General features: G+C 41.8%; 1 protein-coding gene across 9 annotated transcripts in view; it reads right to left on the bottom strand.

Moving 5' to 3' along the window:
• Positions 1–23077, bottom strand: part of arvcfb (ARVCF delta catenin family member b) — a 322620-nt gene that overhangs the window by 125293 nt on the left and 174250 nt on the right. Inside the window, exon 1 of one of the 9 annotated variants that reach the window (XM_049577968.1) lies at positions 8056–8285. The exons of the other annotated variants lie outside the window; for them this stretch is intronic. Within the exon in view, the coding sequence (XP_049433925.1) occupies positions 8056–8076 (21 nt within the window). The 5' untranslated portion in view covers positions 8077–8285. Of the gene's footprint in view, positions 1–8055; positions 8286–23077 lie in introns of those variants that run through there. 9 annotated transcript variants of the gene reach the window in all.

Here is a 23077-nt window from a genome sequence, read left to right as displayed (position 1 = left end):
ATTGCAATATTGTAACTGTTGTCACTTCATTGTGTTAAAGGCTGCATTACAGTAACATGATGTAATTTTCTGAACCTACCAGACTGCTCTAGCTGTTCTATTATTTGCCTTCACCCACTTAGTCATTATATCCACATTACTGATCATTATTATCAAAAATCTCACTGTGTAAATATTTTGTGAAAGCACCAGTAGTCAACCCTACAATATCATCGCATCATCAATATCAAGGTATGTGGTCAAAAATATTGTGATATTGATTTTCTCTATATTGCCCAGCCCTAGACTGAACTTATGTGCTGAGCAAATAAAACATGAAACATATCTGTAGTTGGTATGTTTCATCAAACTATATCTGTTATGACTCCTAGTTTTCAAAAACCCAATGTCTGTAATGACTCCTTACTGCAGTTAAACTAAATAAACTGGAAACGCCTTATGCAAGCTCCTCACACTGCCACATGTCAGCGTAATCTGAACGGTCAGCCTGCACTGATAGAGCCCTACTAAAGAGCTGTCAGAGGGAATCATTAATCCCAAAAGGCAGCATGAGACAGATGGTACGATGATGGAGGATCGATGCTCTCCCCGGCATCCCGACTGCTTCTAGTGGCCGGCCCGGAGGCAGGAAGTGGGCTAATCCGTCAAAAGAAAGTTCCAGACTAAACACGCAAGAGGAGCCGGGGCCATCTCCCGCTCCCCCAGCCCCCACAGCTGTGCGTCATGTACTGCCCTAGTACAATCTGGATGGTACTGGAGGGGGTTAAAAAGAGAAAGGGACAAGTAGGGAGGCATTTGTTCATGCGTTTCTGGTCGAGGGAAGTTCTATGAGGACTTTGACCTTCCCCCTCAGGGCCCCTCTAAGAGGTCCCCAGCTGCAGGATGAAGGGGGTGGAGTCTATGTGAACTATACATAACTGTTAAAGAAGTCCCAGTTCTTTTGAAAAGGCCCCAGAACCAGACCCCTCTCTCACTGAAGGTCTGGGTGGCAGCAGTGTTCCCAGCATGGAGCCGAGAAAACTTTCCCTGTATGGTCCCTTTATGGACTCTTAATGGTCTTATATTCCATTGTAGATAAAGGCATGAATCATATCAATTAATCCATTAATCATATGGGCTATTTTTAGTACTGTTTATGTTCATGTAGTCAATCTAATGTACTTAGCCAATTGTTTTCTTTCCCTTGGGCAAATTAAATCTTTACCCTGAATATTATACTGAGACCTGAGCATCACTGCCTACCTAAACCATGAGCTACCTTTCTGACCTGCTGCAGTTGTGGCACTGCTGCCTGCCAGCCCTATCTCTTTACATTGAGTTTGCCTTGATATTGGCCATCAGTATTTTACAATATGGACTGCAAATGGTAACACAGCTGAACACAGCACTTTTCTAGTCCTCTGACCACTCAAAGCACTTTTACACTACATGTCACATTCACCCCTTCAAACACACAGTCACACCCTGGTGGCTGAGGCTACCTTAGATGGTGCCACCTGTTACCCAGTAACCATTCACACACTCTCACACACCATTGGGAGCAATTTGGGGTTCAGTATCTTGCCCAAGGATGCTTCAACATGGGGAATGGAGGAGCCTGGGATCGAACCGCCAGTCTTTCATCAATTGGTTCTACCTCTGAGCCACAGCCACCCTTTAAATATATATAAGCCATGTGTTAATAAATGAAAGGATTCTGTCCACAGGAGCACTAAAGAGCTTTAAATTTGAAACCAAAACTACAAGTGTGAAGATAAAAATAAATATTTATATTCTCTCCATGTCTTTGACTGCAGATATAGACATCGCAACTGTAGTGAAAGGTGTATTGTGACAGGTATGATTCCAATATGACTATCAACAGATCATTTCCACTGTCTATTTTTGCTGCAGACCGCTTGCATCATGCTGAAAAAAATAGGTGAGACTCTTGATGAAGCCCCTAACCTGATAATACAGGCACCGAAATAAAAAACAAGAGTGCTGTGACGCACATGCACTGCTCAGGCAGACAGAGAGGCCACAGCATGACACAATTACGATCCAATCTGGCCATCAGTTTGGGTCAAATTCAGCCACGGCACCTAAATACATCCAAACTTCCTTTACCGGCTGTTTTCCTGTGGTACAGGTGCTGGGAAAATTAGGCTTTGCAGCCCATGGTGTCATTAATCACTGGCTTTAAGGATCACCAGGCTCCTTATTTGTCCATTGTGCTGCCCAAAGAACTGTCACATCTGCAGCTTTAACCACTGTCCCTGCAGGAAAGCCACTTACAGTAATGACACACACAAACAGAAGTATACACAGGAAAATCTGCACATGCATGCACACAACAAACACACCCACACTGCACAGGTTGACGTGACTGCACATTTAAGAAGAGTCATTTTCTTCTTCTGTGTCCACTCCTGTATAAAACTGTTAATCTATGCAGTACCTCTACTACACCATCATTAGTAGTACAAGCATCTTGACAGCATCAAGGATAATCGCACTCATCTGATCATGGCTTCATCCAATAGGAGAGTGTTTATATCTCATAATTCAGAGCACCATGTTGTGTAATAACCAAACTGTTGCCATTATGTAATCACACCATCATTAGGATATGAGATTATCATGTAAATATTGTCGCTACAACAATTACAGCCCTGATGTGGCTGTGAGCGTAACTTTATTTAAAGTGTAACAGGTTTTATTTCCCCAGCTTTCTGGTCAGCCTGTGTGACTGAGCCTCTTCTGCTCTCTCTGAGGCAAGTGGCTTTCTTATCTGCCCGATCGAAAACATGGATCTTGTTGCTGGCTTCCAGCAGCACAGATAGAAAGGTGTTTATTGGACACAGCCAGGGAAACCATGAATCCCACTCCCTTATAAACAGGGCTACCCTGCCCGTAGCCTGCAGACAAACGCTGAGTAAATAAGCCGAAGATCCAATTGATGTTCCTCTGTAGCCTCCAGTCTGTGTGTGTGTGTGTGTGTGTGTGTGTGTGTTTGTTAAAGAAAGAGTGGGCTGACACTGTGTCTACACCTCACCTCTCGAGGATAACGTATTTGGCAGCAGGAAAAGCGTTGAAAAAACCCTCTAAATCAGCTAAGTAGTCATTAACAAGTGATTGGAAGTTCATTGTACAGGATGTAAACTAGGGAAACACAATGGAACGTTTTCAAGGATGTGCATGAAATATATGCGTGCATACAAGATTCATACTGTATGCATCCTGCACACATTTTTGCAAACGGGCACGCTGTAGAGCTGAATAGGTAGAAAAACAACCAACAGCTCGCGCAAGATAATAAGCTGCCATCTCATTAATGCGCTGCTTCTTCTCCCCAATGCCATTTCCAAACATAGCAGTATGAAAGCATCCATCTCCAGCATCCCCCCACCCCACCCCACCCTTCCAATTTACTGCCACTCACCTTTTTTTTAATTCCATCAACGTGATGATGAAAGCTGAGAGAGCATTATGGTGCTCGCCAGTGGTCAGGCAGTGAGTGAGCGAGTGCATGGGCCTGCATTGGTCACACTGTCAGCCAGCCAAATGGGTTAGGACAGAAAGAGGGGAAACCAAGGCAGAGGCGAGGGGAGGGGGGAGATCTGTAGTGCCAAGGGTTGAGTGGCATAGACCCCTAATGCTCCACAGACCATGACCACAGAGTAAACCACGAAAACCTGAGGGTGTTCACATGATACAGAGCAAGACCTTACAGTGTACTATGTATAGTAAAGTGTAATACTTGCTGGGGTCAAATATTTCACATATTTCTTCGTGTTTGTTTTAAGCCACTTGGTGGACCAGATGGCTGGTATAGTGTTGCACCAGGAGACTTCAGACAAAGTAAACTAAACCGTCTTTCAAGAAATTACTATAACAATTATAATATAGCTTTTGGAAAAGTACTGTATGTGAGTCCCATAATATGTGATATAAAATAGGGGTGCAATAATTATTCTCATTTTAAATTAATGTAACTGATTTAGAGCTGAAACGAGGGTTAATTAATTACTTAATAAGTCATTTCTAACACTTCTCACTTGTCAATATTTACTGGCTTTCTTTGTCGTCTATGATTGTTAACTGAATACCTTCAAATTTAGAACAGGTGGTCATACAAAACAAGCAGTCTAAATACGTCAATAAGGGTTCTGGAAAATTATGTGTTACGATTTTCTGACAGTTCATGAATGTGACACTTTATGGATGAATCAAGAAAATAATATGCAGATTAGTAGATAATGAAAATAATCACTAATTGCAATCCTAAATTGATTAATTGCTTTGTCAATAAATTGTCAAAAAAAAAAAAAGATACAAAACCTGAGAAAAGCAGCAAAGATTTGAGAAACTTTTTGTGCTAAATATGCCATTGGAGAATGGAATAGTAGCAAACAGTTAAAAACAATCATCTAATTGTAAGCACAATTCAATAATAAAAAACTTGATATTGACAATGATATAATACTATAGCTTTTTCTTTTTTTCCCAAAATGCATCTGTTTGGTAAGTTAAACTATCTGACTGAGCTCTGCTGACCTAAGGAACATATACATGTAGGGTGCTGATGAGGGTGCCATGTGGATAGCGGAGCTGTAGTTATCATGTAGAAGTACATATATGGTCTCAGCTGTTCACATGTAAATACAGTTCAGGTTACTTCAAACCAAAAACAGGCTCCCAATGAAAGAAGTCAGTGGGCAGGACAGGCGGCTCTTGGGGTAGATGGTGGGTGGAGTGGCAGATACTGTAACATGTCAAGCCATGTTGTGTCATGGGTCATGCGATAAGAACAGCCATGGGAGCGGTATGGGAAACATGGGGAGAATGGCCAGGCTGTGTGGTGGGAAGGCCATCTGGTGTCACCAGTCACCAGGCACCTATCACCATACGATCACGCCTCTTCCAAAATCCTCTCGCCTTCAAACCACGTCCTTCAGGGCGCCCTATCCTCCCATACTCCACCCAACCCCCCAGTAAATGCCACTAGCACTGATGCCTTCTCCACAGCTATTGACCGTTCATATGTTTCCGGTCATCGGCATTATTCTTGTATGACCTCCACTCCCCAAACAATGCCCCTCCTCATGCTCTACATGTCTTCAAATATTGATCTGCACAGCATCTTCTGCAGTCACAAAAGGGAAGCCTGAGGAAAGGAATGGAAAAGAACATGCAAGGACGGTCGAGCTGTCATAAAAAAAACACCCCCGCAGAAAAAAAAAAAACGATGGAGAAAAGTTTGACTGATTTTAATTTTAGTAAGAAATCAAACAGCATCGGAGAGGGGGGAACGCTCAGTAGCTGCAGCTGAAAGCCCCGCTAGCTGTCAGGAATCTGGCAGTAACCCGCAGTCTGAAGACAAGACCTCCTTTAGTCTTTGGCTGAATCACTGATGAATTATTTTGTTATTCAGACGGGTCCTTCTAGCTTGCGGAGGAAAAGTAAAGTCGGTTTTCTGATAGACCTTGGCAAGATGATGACTACTGGATTATTCATAATGTTTTCCTTTCTCCTTCACGACAAATCTGTTCTTTTATTTTTCATGAGGAGAAGATGCTACAGCCGCTGCAGGAACATTCAGAGGATTTGGGCGATTCCCTGCTGGTGTAAAGTTCTAAAATAAAGGCCAGTTTATATTTAACTCAGACGTGGTCTGGTGCAGGCTCCCCCACTAATTGAGGGCTATGCAGTAATCTTCAGTGGGCTAAAACTCATTTACCGTAAGCTCTGCTACAGCATTAAGATGAGGTCAAGGCAGATCAGCATCTCTCTTGTCTCCCTTTGCTGTCGACAGTCTGATTTTAAGCTATTGCACACCCTCAGGGACATATAGAGTACAGTATGGAGTAGTGTTGTCACGATACCAAAATCTTTGTTTCGGAACCAATACCAATATGAATTTCGATACTTTTCGATACTTTTCCTAAGGAAAAGTCCTTTTGGATACAAACCTTTAGAACAATAAATAGTAGGGGTGTAACGGTACCAAAAAAATCATGGTTCGGTAAGTACCTCGGTACGGACGTCACGGTTTGGTAACTCAAATGTCCCATCAAGTTTCTGTTGTCTCGTGTTGTCTCCCTTTGCGAGGCAGACTTTCTCTTGTCTTTTTTCACGTGCGCCAGCTGCGAATGTTGATACAGGTGTTGTCATACACACCACATGCGCAATCTGTGCTCCAATAGGAACAAGAAAAGCGTTTGTGTGCATAACTGAATAAAATAAATTAACTAAATTAATGAATTGAATCAATTTCAAAGTACCGGTATTTTCCAAATGCAGTATAGTACTGTTTGGAATACTCTAGCACCGCGGTACTATTTAAGTACCGGTATACCGTGCAACACTAGTATGGAGTATCACTGCAAAGCGTGGCAGCTAGAAGTGGTTCAAATGCCAACTATCCAAATATTCTTAAAGGCCCAACGATGGTGACTGAGCAAAAGTAAGAAAAATGACAACTTAAACAACAACATGGACACTGAAACTGATCCACTTTTGGCTTGAGTGGGAATCGGACACATAGTGGACACCCTCCCTTACAGCACTGCCCAAGCAGGTGCTCCCTCACTGAGGAATGTCCAGCTGAGTTGAAAGGGCCGGCCTGCCGTGCCAGCTATCTCAATCTTAAGGGGGTCACGGGCGGGAGGAGGGGGGGGCACCCTGCACCTCCGCTACCAATTTTGGGATGCATCTGGGGAGGACAAACTCTCAGGTTGTTGACATGCATTTCATCCCATTCACATAACCCACACAAGGATTCAAACAAGCAACATTTGCCCTGCTTTTGATCCATCAGTTCACACTTGGTGTATAGCCTTAAACTTATCAAAACCAGTGGATGTAAAGAGCTGAGTGTGTGTGAGGGGAAAAACGGCTTCTCTTTTTGGTGCAGGCTCCTACAGTTATCTGGTGGCACTTGTCCACAGTGGTAACTGTTAACGTATTATTATCAGAGCAACGTGGAGAGCTGACAGAATGTTTTTGTCTGCCAGACAGGGGTTTGGTAGCTCCACCCCTCTCAGCCCAGTGGAGGAGAGTGGCGCTGATGAGAAGTTGACCTTATTCAATCAGATTTTTTCCTCCACTTTCTATCTTTTTGGATGTCTGTCTTCCTTTTTTTTGTGTGTGTGCATCTGAGCGCTGCCAAGCTCGGCGGGGAAAAGAGCGTTGTGATGGTGTAGGCTGCCTGTGGATGCGCTTCAAACACAGGGAACACTTCCAATAATGTATGCACATCATGCCCTGGTACTCACACACCCACACAGACACAGTAACACACTCGCAAGAGCTAACAAAAGCACATTCCTGCGGTATCTGTGCAAGTGGAAGACAAAAGAGTTTAATGCCATGTCTCTCACACATTTGGCACTACAGCCTGTGGGCTATAAATCCTGGCCTGGGCTCATTCAGAGCCTTGCAGGCGATGATCAGGGACAAACTTTCAATACTTCACTGCTTCTCCCATGATCACACCAGTCATTCTATAGGTAGTACTGACATGTCTGAGCCCATGAATGTGTCAGGAAACTCATAAGTCACAGCTCTGCTCTACAGTACTGCAAGACCACCCCCAACACACACACACACACACACACACACACACACACACACAAAGGACCACTAAACATATCTCATGGTCATGACTATTTACAGCACGAAATGGTCACTTAGCGTTGGAAGTACACCGTCCTCCTTACTGTATCTGATATCATACAGCAGCCCACATACACGCATAGCCTATTACATACAAACATACACACACACAGAGACTGCACATCTATACGCGCACTCAAACACTCACACACGCACTATCCTCCTGAAGGACATCGATAAATCTAAGAATCTCTACTCTCATGTATAAACGTGGGTAAAAAAAAAAAAAAAAAAGAAAAAAGAAAGCTACATAAGAGGTATAAAGAGTGATGTTCCAGAATAAAAATGATAGGTATGCAACAATAAGGAATCAATTAGAAGGAGGAGAGAGACAAGAAGAGTCAGAGAGGCTGAAGATACGATGAGAGGAGACCCGGCAGACACAGCAACACTAACCTGTTTCACTTCAGCAGGCATGGTCCTGAATCCCCCCCTTCGTTCCCGAAAAAATAAAAACCTCCCGGGGAAAGGTGTGACAACTATTTCCTGGTTTCGGAAAACTTCTCCGTTCCCTCCTCTCCTCCTCTCGTCTCCTCACGCTTTCCTTGTCTATTTACGTTTAGTTTTCCCTCTGTGAGCGCAGAGGTAGCAGCTCAGACGCAGGCAGCCATCCTCTACTCAGCTGTGTCGAGCCCGACAGAGTTAGCGCGAGGAATACAGGAAGTGTGGCTGTGAGCCTTTCACAATAAAAGCGCGACTATTACATATCCGCACAAAAAAAAGAGTGCTTCCTGGATGTGTTGTGTAGCCACTAGCTTGCAAACCGGTGGTTACATTTGAAAACAAAACACAAAAGCCAAAAAAAAAAAGAAAAAGAAAAAAAAAAAGTATGGTTCATGAGGGACTGTTCATTATTTATTAGGGGGAAGTATACAGTGGAGGCATAGCATACTTTTGCTTGGGGATGGTCTTCTGTTTTTTATTTTTGTTTTGTTGTTTTAATTTTAGCTTTGGTGAGAGATATACAACTTTAGATGGCTGTATTACTTATTTTTTTGAAGAAAACACGCCTTCGTTTGGAAAACAATCAGCGTCCCAGTTTGAAAGGTATTTCTACTTTAAAAATCGCCAAAATAAAATTACACCATTTATTATAGCCAGAAACTGTGGAAACATTAATTATCATTGGATTTTCAAATATGTGACGGTCCTTAAACACATCACACGTGACTAATGCTTCTGTCAGAAATATTCTGCGTTTCATGTATTCATGTAACATTTGACAAAAATGAACCTTTTGCACTAACTAACCAGCATGCAAGTGATTTTTTTTTTTTTTAATCCAGGATTTTGTCTTTGTCACTTTTAACTTTCAAACATTCAAGGGTAAGTTTTAAAAATCTAATAACTAACTTATTCATGCATTTTCTGCCAGTCACTCAGGGAGGCTTTAGGAAACATATTTGTAGCTTCAAGGAGGGTGAAACAGAGAAAAGGAAAAACACCAAAGTTACACCACAGCATCCCTCTTCTCTGATGAATAAAGAACAGTCTATGAAACTATGCCAGTACAAGATAAACTTGTCTCATAGGATATTGAAGTTATTGTTACTTTATCCATCTTTAGAACAGGTCTCAAATTCAAAACACATCCGCAAGCTAATGTTAACCCAGCAATGATAGCTACATACCAATCTAGTCAGAAATCAGATAGCAGCCGCAGGTAATAGTTGCTAGCTAATAGTAAATCCTATGTAACCAACAATACACAAAAGTCAGATTTAAAAGGGTCAGTTTTAGATTCAAGCACTGTCACAGTCAATCATACCTTAAGAGACATAACTTCCTGTAGTCCTGTAGGGACTGTTCTTAACTTATCAGAGGAGGGTGGCTGTGGTTTGACTTTGTTTTTTTTTCCTTTTTCATCAATATTTTGATCCTCCCCAAAGCTAATTTTTCCTGGAGTCACCCTAAGAGACTGGAAGAAAATCCATGACCCTCCCTCCACCATGAATTAATTGTTAGATTTTAAAACCAACCCTTTAATGTTTACAAGTTAAACGTTGAAGACAAAATGCCTTTAAGTTGAAAAAAGCCATGATTTTTCATTCTTGTAATGCATACTAGTTAATTAGTGCAAACAGTTTATTTTTGACCAAATTTTAAATGAGACATGTAGAATAAAGTAATTTCAATGACCTATCACTATTTTTAGCTCAGCACTGACCATTGTAGCAAAAGCTTTATTCAAATAGAAATGGTGGTGCGTTTAACACTGTGTTGTGTTATGCAGGTGCACTGCCTTTAAATACAGCAGCAATCAATTCTATTCTATTCAAACAGGCTTTATTGGCATCATGGGAAAGATACATTTCCACTACCAAAGCAAGTGTAAATTATAACCAAAAAAACTACTTACAATAAGTAAAGATCCACTAGACATTTATTTATATACACATCACTGCTGACTGGGTAACACCTCTAACACACCCACCAAACAAGAGAAAAAGTACCTCAAAGCACAGCACACACCTTTCACATCTAATTTGGGCAATTTGTCCAGCTATGTTTTCTTTAAAAATCTGCGGTTAAATAAATAAAAAATACAGTCATTTAAAGTTGTATATACCTCCCCAAAGGTAAAATGAATAACGTAAGTCCCTCCCCAGTGCTTAAAAAATTATTTGACCTCCCCCTTTTTGCACCACCCCCTACCTCCTCATAAGTAACAAACAGTTCCTAATGTGTGAGTGCTTTATAGAGAGCGTTAACTCATTCATCATTGAATCTATAAGCCAAGGTCATTTTCCCAAAATAGTGTCATAATTCACCACTGGCTGACCACATTGGAAGCATTCAGGTGACACACACCTTTAATCGATAATAGGATATTTGTATTTTAAGAGTAGCCTACTGACAGCCATTTCTGAAATAACTGGCTTTTGTTTGTTTTTTAGTTTGCTGTATCTGACAGGCATTTCCCTTTAAATAACAGGAACGTTGAATGGACAAAGATGAGTTTGGATTCATGATCAAACTCAGTGGCAGCATGGCTGATGCATAATTTCCGGTAGAAAGATTTTTCCAAGGGCATAAAAGCGGAATGATTGACAAATGTGAGTTGCAACAGGCTTTTTTTTTGGTGGAGGCAGTAATGCTTTTATTTTGAAAGTGAAACCACTCTACATCCAGTGTAATTCTGGTTATCTCAGGCTGGTTTGACACAGCTGAAAAAAGGGACCCAGCTTTCTTCTTCACAGGGATGCTGTCCAAATGTATGGAAAGGAGAGAGATGGAGGGCAAAGGGAGCCGTTGCCCCCGAGGAATTCCCCCTCTCCAACGAATCTTGGAATCCAAGAAAAGGTATGGAGCTGAACTGAACTGTGTGCATTTGCACGCACACACACTCCACTGAACAAAAAAGTTAGCCAGAGAGAGAACAAAAACCTCAGGGGCTGAGAGAGAGGGGGGAAAGAGGAGGTGTGTTAATAGAAAGGAGGGTTCCCAGACAGGCAGTAGGAGCTGGAAGTGTAACAGCTCTCTCTCTCTCATTGGGTCTATGTCTGGCATCTTAGTGGGGTGGGACCAGCTCCCTCTATGCACTCCAGCTGCGTCTGTCTGTCAATCCCTCAACCCCTCCCCCTTGTTGGCATAGAGGGAGAGAGACGAGGAAAAAGAAGAGGAGGTGGGGGGGTGCAGGGGCTCACACACAAAACAAAAGTTAGCCCTATTGAGGCGAAGGCACCCACTACTCTGCACATTTTTACACCCTCCACACACACAGACTCACACATGCACACACAGCTCCTTTTCTCCCCCTCTTTGTCCCGTTCCTCTCACTGCACTTGATATAAGGGAGGGGTGGGACGTACGTGAAAGAATTCACATTCAAATATCTATGACTGTGACCAAGACTGACAAGGAATGTTAATCTAGTAACGTAGATGGCAGCTTAACTAAGGACAACTTTGAGGGGACGTTTGGATTTACAGGGGGAAAAAGAATGACTGGACTCAAAAAAGAAAACAGAGAAAGGAGAAATCCCAAATGGAGGGGAAATGGCTGAGGTTTTGCATTCCACAAGCCTGGTATTTCATCTCCCCCAACGTTACTGCTCCATTTGTTCTTAATGAAAGACCTGGCCCACCATGCACCATTACATTCAGATCTATTTACTTTCAACAGTACCATTAAGAATGCATCCAACCAACATTACCTGCAGAAAGTGGTTTAAAAAAAGTCTTATAACTTCAACTGTGGTGCATTTATTTCTCTTATGTGATGTGCAATATCACATTCCATTTAAGCCATTTAAGCATTGAGTGAGTTTCATAACCCTGTTTAAAAATCCATTAAGTGCTGAGGAATGCTCATGGGAACAGATTAGAAAAGAAGCAATGCTCTTTATTTTCTCTACAAATTTGTACATGTGTGTTTTGCCTGTGTTTAATTTATACTTTTATGTTGTGATTATTGTTTTAAGGAACATTTGTCAAATTCCCATGCCATTTAGACTTAAAATAATATGTCTACAGCCTCACTAGCAGCTCTGTGAAGCTGTACTTGGGCAAAGTGGTGCTTTGAGCTAAATGCTAATGTTAGCATGCTGACATGCTTACAATACTAATATATGCTGATGTTTAGCTGGTACAATGTTGTCGATGTAAGCATCTTAACATCTAGTAAATACCACTAAACACAAAGTGCATACTGTCCCGTAAAATAAAAAATCATACTGTAGTTGGAAACTAAAAGATGTGTTCCATGTTTAACTGATAAGGGATGTAATTTGTTACGTATTTTTGAGAATGACTTCAGTGCAAATCTGTGGGAGAGAAATGTTACAGGTTAGACTATTAAGGGCACATTCACACCAGGATAGTCCGGGGGACTTGGTTTGATTGGGTGGGGAATGACAAAAACTTTCACACCTTCATTTGGTTCGGTTCACTTTCACATTGCACTTTTTAAAGCGGACCAAACCGCCTGGACAACGTCACGCAGTTACAACAGCTGCTCGTTTGGGGGCGGTATTGTCCGAAACAACCACTGACCGTTTGCATTTCCCACTGTAAGTGAACTGCACCAGGGTTCACACCACTCCAAATGAACCAAACTATCAGTGGAAGTGGACCAGGGTTCATTAAAAGTGGACCAAATAGCGCAAGTGTGGATGAGTCCTAAGACAGAACGATTTCTGTGAGATAGAAGGGAATCCTTGTGATGTGTCATCCCTCAGCCTGTCCTTATGTCATGTTCCACAGAATGCGTTGTGAGTCACTACAGATTGAAAAGGCCGCTGTCGGGTATATCATATGATAAAAACCAAGATTAATCCTCTGGGGACCATGAATGTCTGTAAAAGCTGGCATGGCAATCAATCACATAATCATTGACATATTTCAATCGGGACCAAAGTTAGAGACCAACTTATCGAGCAGCAGACCTAGAACCATGTTGCTGGCGTGGCTAAAACACGCTACTGCTCTTTTCATACACAGACAGGTACAACCCACAGAAACTACAGTAAAAATAGACAGGACAGGTCAAGATTAACTATATATATATATAAAAAAAGTATATTCAATATTTCATTTCAAATAATTCCAAGAATGTGTTCAACATCACAGGTTGGTGATACATACTGTTTCTAGGAATACCTGCCACTGTCAGACAAAAGCTACTGTAGTATATTCTCTTGAGTCTAGCCAGCCCACGCCTAGGCCTTGTAAAGTAAATGTACAAGGTGTATGAATAATCCAGGAGTTGTAATCAAAGCTCCTGAAGTCTGCTTTACTCTGTCAGGACGTGCGGTGTGAAACAGATGGTAGAAAGGTTAATGTTCAGCAACAAGGCGTGCTTTGACAGCCAGACACCTCCAATGAAGCTGCATCTGTTAAAATCATGTTTTTCCTCTTCCATTCAAGATGCCAGATGCATAGAAAAACACAGAGAGGGAGACAGAGGAGCAAAAGCAGATAAAAGTAGACTGAAGGCAGGAGCAGCTAGCGGTTTGAAAATATATGTGGCACTTCGTTACAAAAGGAGAATGTTTTTATAATCTTCACTTTCAAAGGAGACTTTAATGACATCTAATTTTGAACAGTACTTCAAAAGCTTTTCCACTCTGCCAAGAATACATTTCTTGGGAAACCCTATTTTACCTTCAAACTTAAATAAAGATTAAATATCCCTCGATACACAAAGTGGGTCTGCAAAAAAAAAAAAAAAAGTGCATAAAAAGTGATATTAAAGATAATACTGATTCTGCTGCCCGAAGTTCTTTAAGACAATGACTGCACAGTGTAGGGGCCTTGACGAAACAATAATGCATGTGTGATAGTCCACAGGGCCAAGATGATCTGCTCTGCTATACCGGCTGACTGCTGTTTATTCAAACAATGGCACAGCTTGCAAAAAAAGCCCTTATCTAATGACTCTTACTATCATGTTTTATTTTCCCCTTGAAAAATGGCTACTCAGCGATGCAGAGGATTAGAGTCCAATCTATTGGGGGGCTTTTGTCTTGCAAAAAGGCAATTTTCCCTTCATTTAGGGAAATAAAGCTCTGTCTAAATGACATCACTTTAGATCAAAAGGTTCTATTTTCTGTTTTTATGTCACAATACTGTAATTGCACAGCAAGGTTTTTAATACAAGTATAACTGGATTAGGCTTTTTCCTAGTTCTTCGTCTTGTCATGCATAATTGGGGCACTGAATGAAGCACGAACAACAGAATCTGAATCTGTCTGAGGCTGACATGCAGCAAATCATCAACTTTTACACCTTCAGTTTAGTTGAACATACCCTTTGGATTTGTAAGTCTTTCTGTTGGGCGTTCAAAGGTTATGTCTAAAAATGATCATATTCAATCAGTTGTTCCAGGCCAAATGCCCACCTTTCCGCCAAATTTCACGAGAGACTCTTCTTATTTTTTTGAGATCTTGTTGACAGATAAGTTAAATAACTAGCAAAATAAAATCTCTTTTTATAAGTAAAATTGAATTTTCATAAGCCTCTATGCCTTAAAATATCTTTAAGTGTTGGCTCATGATCCACAGTTTCTTGGCAGGTTTGTCAGCCACTGCAATCAGCTTCTTAGGAAATCTGTTGTGGCATTGTTGGCAGCATGGCCCCACTGATACAATTGCTGCCCCCCGCCCCCTTGCGAAAATAACTGAAGGTTGATTTTACTGTCTTTGCGAGGTTGTGGTGCAAAGGTAGTGGTAACTTGTGAAACTAGCCAACGTAAGTTATCCATTTATACCAACTATGGCAGCACAGTGTGTTGGGAAGGGGGCTACATGACATGGCTCCATAGTTAGGCCAAGTTTTGGTGAGGTAACAACTGGCATGGGCATTTTCAAATGGGTGTCTGAAAGAAAATTAGTTTGATGGGCACCCATGAGTCTCCCCTAAATTTGAGGACTTGTTCCCAGAATTTTTTTTATTCCAATCGATAAATTCTTTTAACTTAAAGCTGTTTATTTATCCTTTTTAAGGGAAAGCATAACTATAGCCTACTTGGAGAATAATAAATTGCCTAACATGAAAAGATACATAACACATTAAATAGGGATTGTTGTGGAACTTAATTATACCTATATTAATCTATGGACAACTGATAATTAGAAACATTAGCTGTAAAATATAAAGCCATTGTAAGTACTTGTACAAGTACATAAGTATGTGATTCCTTAACTACCATTGACATAGTTTTCAACTAGCCTATGTACTTCAACAGCATAACTGAATTTCTTAAATACAGTTATGGCTTTTGGTTTTGGTGTACCAACCCCAAGATTTTCAGTGGCCCGATCTGGCCACCCCTATGAAAGATTTCTGTCCAATTTGCACCTTCTGCTGTCATGTTACTTGGAAAGCAATAGATAAAAACCACAAAGGTTAGCTGCCTTTGTGATTGATGTTTATCTGAAATTCAGTAAATTGAATATGTGTTTACACTCCTTGCAGAATGATCTCCTTGAATGAGGCACTTGGAGAAAGAGGACTGTCGAGAGCAGTGCCCGTCTTTTCACACATTCCTGCGCTATTTCTATCGCCCTCTACACAACGAGAATCACTCTCAGACACTCCATGTGAGACAGTTCACATACCAAGCCCTATCATCCTTTTCAAACCAAAAAATATGAGGAGGGCCCCACATCCTGACTTCAGCTTCAGACAAATTACATGATTTTGTGCGTGTGCAACCCTGTGACACAAAACAGCAAAGGTTTGCAAATTCCAGTCTCTGTGATGTTCAGTCTTTTTACAGTCTGTCCAGCAGTGAAATGTGCCTCAGCCTGAGGCGGTGGCAAAGCTCATACAGTCAGCCAGAGAGCAAAGCCAATGGATGTATGTGTGGTTCTGACTTAATTGCTATAATCTGATGCTATACTACCTACACTCGTCCAATGCACACAGGTAGAAAAGCGAGGATTTACTGGAAATAGCAAACATCAAGAGGTTTCCTTCAGTTAGCATTAAATTAAGAAGTTAGATTTTAGGTTAATTCCAGGTAAAGCACTCAACTGAGAGTTACAGCCGCCTCCTCTGAGTTGATTCATCTACTATTTACTTTATGGGTCTTGAGGGGACTTTTAGTTGATTTGTCTGCTTTCACTGTCTACAGAGTTTGATCTTTCCAGGAACCGTGAATGCAAATCTGGCATCCGAACTGTTTTCACATATGTTCTTTTGTATTTTTTAATTAACATTAGATCCCAAGGCCAGTTGACATATTTGCATGTATTTGCTGAGTGACAATAATATAAAAGCAACAGTTTTGCAGTTTATGCTTTGGAGAGCCGAGCTGAAACTCTGTGATTTGCTTTACTTGGCAACAGACCAGGGTATCCGTGTTGTAGTAACCTTTATTAAAGAACACACTGGGGTGATATTGAAAAGAAATGTTTGGCTCTAAGTCCCTTTGCCATTAAGGCATTTGTAGTCTTAAGGAATGCTCTGTCCAATAAAGTGTGAATTTCTTCCTGCAAACCTCCCAAAACAAGGCTCAGTGCTGCTTCTGTTACTTGTTTGATAAGTATTTACATGCTTGTAAGTCATGTAGTAAAATTGTCACACCGGTACGTTGAACTCGTGAGGACAATTAAATCAAGGCTTTGAAGAACACCTCCAACACTACTACAAAGCTCCAAGACTGTTTTCAATTTTTTCAGTAGAAAAGGGTCAGCGTCCAGCCTTGTTTGGGTTATCCTTCTGGGCACTGAGAAGGCTAAGGTCACATTCCTCAAGTGGCACTGGGGTCTTGTGATGGTGAGGGCTTTATTTTAAACACATGGACAACTATTTAGACTGTGAACATAACTACAGAGCCCAGCATTCATTCAGATTACCATGGTGGTCATCTTCAAGTAGACATTTTCCACAAACTTTCAGACTGAGGCAGTGCCCTTCAAAGATATTGAGCCTGTCTGTTCACCTATGCGAGTACACAGAGAGGATGTCTGGTAAAGGAAATGGGAGCAGTGTTCACATACCCCTCTTAGTGCTTTTAGTGAGCATAATGGTTTAATGGATTGTGATCAAATGGCAGGGAGGTGCACCAGGACAGGCATTAAGTCCACCAGCGTTGGGGCTGATTTGAAGGATGAAGGTTTGAGCCGCCCCAGAGGAATATAAATAGCCCACAGTACAAAAGGCTTTTCTGCTGCCTCCCCGTCAAACCTCTTTCTCCCTGTTCATCTCAACAAGGGGGATATGCGCAACCCCAACCTTGAGTAAAAATTCCTGTCCTTCCATGTCAAGCCCTGTTCCATGCTGAGACCCAGAAAGGACTTACACCCTACCCTCAGCATTTAGCAGTGTGATTCATGGGCCATCGCCTTCAACTTGACTCCTAATGCTTAAGTGAGGTGAATAAAAGATAACCTAGAACGTAGATGGCAGGCTCTGCTTAAGTTTAACTGATGTAGTGGGACGAAGCCAGTGGTTTTGCGTCTTAAATGTTTAATCGATTTATTAGATTTATAAATGGATTGCATTGTCTTTAAATTACTTTAGACCTTGACATGCTGTCAGAGGGAAACTAGAGCTGAACCCATACACTGTAATAATAATGGACGTAGCTACAGTGAAGTCAACCACCAGTTTGTGGACTTCCATTCTGAGTTCAAGTTCAGCATTAGTTCTGTCGCCATCTTATGTTTTTGCAACCAGAAGTGACCATATTTGGGTGAGAGGCTGGCGCTGTTGAGGAGTGAGTGGTGGATCTGTCTAAGAAGCTGAGGAAACTATCGGCAGACAGGGTGTCACTCAAAGCAACCCGCCATTAATTATGCGTGACTTTAAGCGTTAATAAAATGTAAACGGGTGCTATATATTAAAATTCACCCCTCACACAGTTTGATGAACAGGGAACTTAGCTACAGAGACCAAAACTGTTTTTGTACCAGGCTGTAAACATGTTTATTTCTGCTGTGAAGCTGGGCATTTTAACATGGGGGACTATGGGGATTGACTGGCTTCTGGAGTCAGACTCAAGAAGGAGGATGCTGCCTGGTTGAGCCACCAGTATTGGTGGTTATTGGACAATCCACTCTTCCACCTGAACCCCAGTAAAAATGTGAGCAGAAATGTTTAAAGCTCAAGAACATCATAACTGGTAGGGTTGTACCCCAAAGCTACTGTCTGCATCAAAATCTATTATTGGATTTACCCTGGAAGGAATGATTTCCTACACCAGAAATAGTTGGATATGGTCTACACATATTCATTTTCATTGTGTGTGTTAAATTGTTTCCTATTGGTATTATTACTCCTTGTGGGTATGTGTACAAATTAAACTCAGGCCTATTCAACTGGCAGCCACAAACGACCCAGAAGCAACCTCTGAGTGGCCCAGCATACATAAGGTTTATATACTGGTATGACAAAATAGGCACACTACGTATCGTTTCTGGGCGTAGCTAACAGGTTAGCCATCTCGCTTCTACACCTGTGCAGTACTGAAAGGGCAGGATATACAGATTGGTATAGCAACCCTGCCAGTCATATCTTTCATGAATCAGGGTTTTCTCATGTGATGCAATTCCACCCCCACCTAGTAGCTTTTCAGAACATATGGGCTGTGGTCAAACTTATGTCTGTATGTCTTTTCCTAATAACCTTTCCTTGACCTCAGTGGAAAACGTCATGACGTGAGATGTGTGTGTTTGTGTGTTTCTGTGGTGGCTGTTATTGCCACTTATATGGTTCTGTGCATGCATAGCATTGATAGCACTTTTTTATTCTGTTTCTGTTTTTGTGATGTGCCTGGGTGACTTTTTTTTTTATTTCAAAAGTCAAACAATAAACATTGCTATTTTTTACCACATTCATTTGCATTTGTTTAAAGTTTGTCATTACTAAGGTTTAAAATAGGCTGCTGAAAACGTCTGGCCCATCTACATTTCCCAGTTTTAAAATCCAATCCAACTGAGTGACGACTCTGAGAAAACGTGATGTGATATTTGTGGCAAACTGTATACTGAGTTACAGGTAAATATTGCTGCAAGAATTCAGATGCTGTTTGTATGTGTTGAGAATGCACAATGGATTTGTATTCATTTACATCATTAATTCCAGAGGACCAAGTAACCTTTAAACTGCTACGGAGCGTGATTAGGTGCTCCATATGGAACCATGGAAAACAAGCAGCAACATTATTAGAATTTAAATGTGACTTTTCTGCAGGCTGCTCCATGAAACTATAATATAGGAGGAAAGTGGTGTAGGAGGGTACGGGAACAGTGTGGTATACAAAAGTAAACAAAGGAGGTACTTTCACACTAAGGTAATTAGGGTGTTTATGGGAGAAGAAAAAGTTCCTGATGGCACAGCAAGGCAAGAAGACAGGGGAAGATGGAGGAGGGAAAGGGGTAAACTAAGGCTCATTGTTAGGCAGGTGATTTACGAGGGTACAGGGGCTCCTGGGCCCTGCCAGTGGAAGGATAGATCTTCTGTCGCTATAGCACCCTTAGCCCTTTGTTTCCATTGTGCCTAGACAGGGCTGGGGGGCTGAGGGGATGAAAGTGGGTGGAGGGCGGCTGGAGCGATTGTTGGTTGAGTGCTGCTGTGCCATCGCAGGGCCGGGGCCTGTACATCTTCACCACAGACAGCAGCACAGATCAAAGGCTGCACTGTTCCCTCTCTCCAAAGCTCACAAGCCTTTGAAAACTTCCCACAACATTTGCACAAGGGGATGATATGCCTCCGCAATGCTAGAAGCCCTCTGAATATAGCATCTGAATACCAAACACCAACATTTAATGATACTCACAGTGCGAGAAATTATCCTGAGTTTGCTTTTCAATGCAGCCGTGTGATTGTATGCACCACGAGATGGGATCTGTGCACGTGCCAGGCAGCGGCCGTGGGTAGATAGATTAGGCGTCTGGTGTATATGAAATGAGGTCACCTTCTCCCTTAGCTCCAAACAGACGTGGTTGTCTGAGTGCTGTCTGCCTTTCTCCACACATAGGACTGTCACCATGCACCACTTGACCTTTCAGAGCCACAGTGATAACGCTCCTTCAGGCAAAAATCAATTACCACAGGCAAACGCAATATTAAATGAAGAAAGGGTATGATCTTGGCATGTGAGGGGTCACATGTCGGGCTGGTGATGGATGCAGATTCAAAGGTGCCTCGGTCCGTGTCACTGAATTTCCACTGATAATTTCATCAGGAAAGCTAATGGAGTATCCGACAGCATTGTTCTGATGTTTCTCACAGGACGGCGCAGCGTAACCACTCTAATTCTCTTCCTTGGCTGCAATTTATAAAGTTCAATATTGAAGTGAATGGGGATCAGAATTCAATTAGTAAGGTCTTGGAAAGTAGGCCAGCGCTGTTTACAAGAACCTCTCCCACACTCATTGTTCCAATACAATGGTCAAAGCGTCTTGTGGTGATCTACCCTTTTACACCCTGCGCTGACGTCATACAGGGCTGAATCAAATATCATAAAATGATATTTCAGAAATGTTGAACCACAATATTCTGTAATCCTAGTGCATTGTGTGTACTCGAGCGAAGCAAGGGGGACTTTTGTTACAATCAGAGGGTGATTTATTCGCGGTTGGGACTATTATTTTGTCTACCCTCTCTGTGGGACATATAAATATAAATCATAATAAAAAGTGTGCTGTATGCAACATCTGTAGCCAAGAATTCTTGAAAAGCTTCTTCTAAAGCAACTTTAGTCTTCATTTTTTTATGGTTCAAGATGAGAGACAGTGGTGCCTTAGGCTACATGCTAACCTTAATATGGAAACATGCTCTCTGTGGCAATCAACATTTTGCAGGTGCTGTTTATATTTTGACCATTTTAGTTTAGTGTGTGCATACTAATATTTGCTAATTATCACCTGTGGGGGTGGGACCTGAATGTCTGTACCAAATATAATGGCAAACCATCCAATAGGAGGATAATCAAAGTCATTAGGATTATCTGTCCAAACGTTGTGAGCCAAAACATCTGGTAGATCGTTAGATATTTCACTGGATTAGTGACCACTGACTTGATGGTAATGCTGGAGAACAAAATTAGAGATTACTTTAAATCTATAGGATTAATCATGTAGGAACTTTGAATGTCTGTACCAAATGTCTTGGCCTTCCATCCAACTGTTGTCAAGACATTTCACAAAGAAACAAAAGGAAAAACAACCTCATGGTGATGTTAGAGGAAAAGCAAGGGATCGCCAAAGTCAGTAGGTTTCATCGCCTGGGGACCAGGAGTATGTTTACCAAATTTCATCACAATCGATCCAGTATTTGCTGAGATGTCATTATATTTCATGTTACAGCTAGATTGCCTCCAAAACGATCCCCTTATCCCTATTATGCAACATTTTTATGTCCACATGAAAATTAGCCAGAAAATTTGTCACCAAACTCTACACCTCAAAAGGTCACAAATCTTCTCAACTTTAAATCTGAAGCGGAAATGACTGCTATATTTCCGCATAACGCTGTCAAACCATCACTGTATGATTTATTGGAGTCATTTGGCTGCTGTCCCGGGCCATGCCTCACTCCACATCCAGGCCATACAGGACAGAGGCGCCTGCAGTGTCAAACTCAACAAACTGATGATGGGGGCTTGATGGGAAAAAAAAAAAAAAAAGTAGTGTTTTAGTGCGCTGCTTGAAGTGACGATCATACAGTGATGTGCTGATGTGTGTAAAGTATTCCACATCAATCTCTGTGAAGATAATTTTTCTCATGTTTATTTGCTACCCACTGGGCCTGCTCTCTCTAGCTCACCCGTGTTAAAATGCTGACAATACTGATCTAAATGATGAAGACAGATTAAAATGTTAGCTGCCCGCTGATGTTTGGACCCAATCTGTTCCAAAATGAGCACTGTGTAGCGGCGCGCTATTTAGATCAGTGGCTTATCACTCTCATTAGGCGTCTATTCGAATCTGATTTCATTAATCACACGTGGTCCACTTTTCCCTTTCTGACCCTGACTTTAAATAATGGCAGGCCTCATTGAGTCTGGCCCTGGGGTTGTGAATCTGAACCCTCAGTTACTGATCCATGATCCATTTTAATCCATCATGTAGCCCGGAGAGTGTGTGTGGGTATGTGGGGGGAACTAAGCAAGGAGAGAAAGAGAACAACCTGATGCATTCCTCATCGTTCATACAACCTCATTATGTGAATGGAGTGGGTCTCACAGCCCAGCACACACACACTCACACACGACGCAGCACCTTCTGACTCAAGTCATGCTGCCAGGCACTCAGGTGCCTGATCTAACCCCACCACCCCAACATCCAATTTGATTTGGCATTTATAGGTGTTTATGATAGAGCGGATGGTCCAACGCCTGGTGACCGAATGACATTTCAAAGTGATGTAAAATGGGACATAGTTACGTGGGTGGTGCCTCGTTATGCCCAACTGACTCCCCGGTGTTCACACAGCCAGGGTGGCCAGGGTTATCTGAGAGAGAGGGTTAATTCACTGCCTGTCGTGTTAAGCAATGTTCACTAAATCAAGGACCAGTTTACGAGTAAGGGAGGGTATCTCACTCACACACACAAACATATAAAAGCAGTAGGTTACCCCTGTGGTGTTTGAGGGGATGACGAGTTTACTTTACCCTGCTATACTTTTCCTGCATCCTCTTCATTATCTCTTCATGAGGCCAAATTGGCAGCAAGCCCTTTAAAAATAAACACTGACACGACTGTTAACAAAATGTGACTGCAGGCAAATACAACCACGGGCAAATGTAGGCGCTGCAGTTTCATCTCTGCAAGTCTTGCTCTATCAATAATACATGAGACTGCCTCCTTTACCATGATTAAAGGTGATGTATCTAAGTGCCACAGGTGCTGCATCGCCAAATTGTGCTTTCAAATTCCGGTTAGTGAAACATGTGTACAGTCTGAGAGGGGTTCTTTCTTTCTTGCGTAAATCAATGGGCTGTTGTGACTGCTGACATTTTTAGGGGA

This window comes from Epinephelus fuscoguttatus, linkage group LG6, assembly GCF_011397635.1.
Source record: "Epinephelus fuscoguttatus linkage group LG6, E.fuscoguttatus.final_Chr_v1".
NCBI classification, from domain to species: Eukaryota; Metazoa; Chordata; class Actinopteri; order Perciformes; family Serranidae; genus Epinephelus; species Epinephelus fuscoguttatus.
The sequence above is the reverse complement of the archived record's forward strand: the minus strand, read 5'-3'. Positions and strand labels throughout refer to the sequence as shown.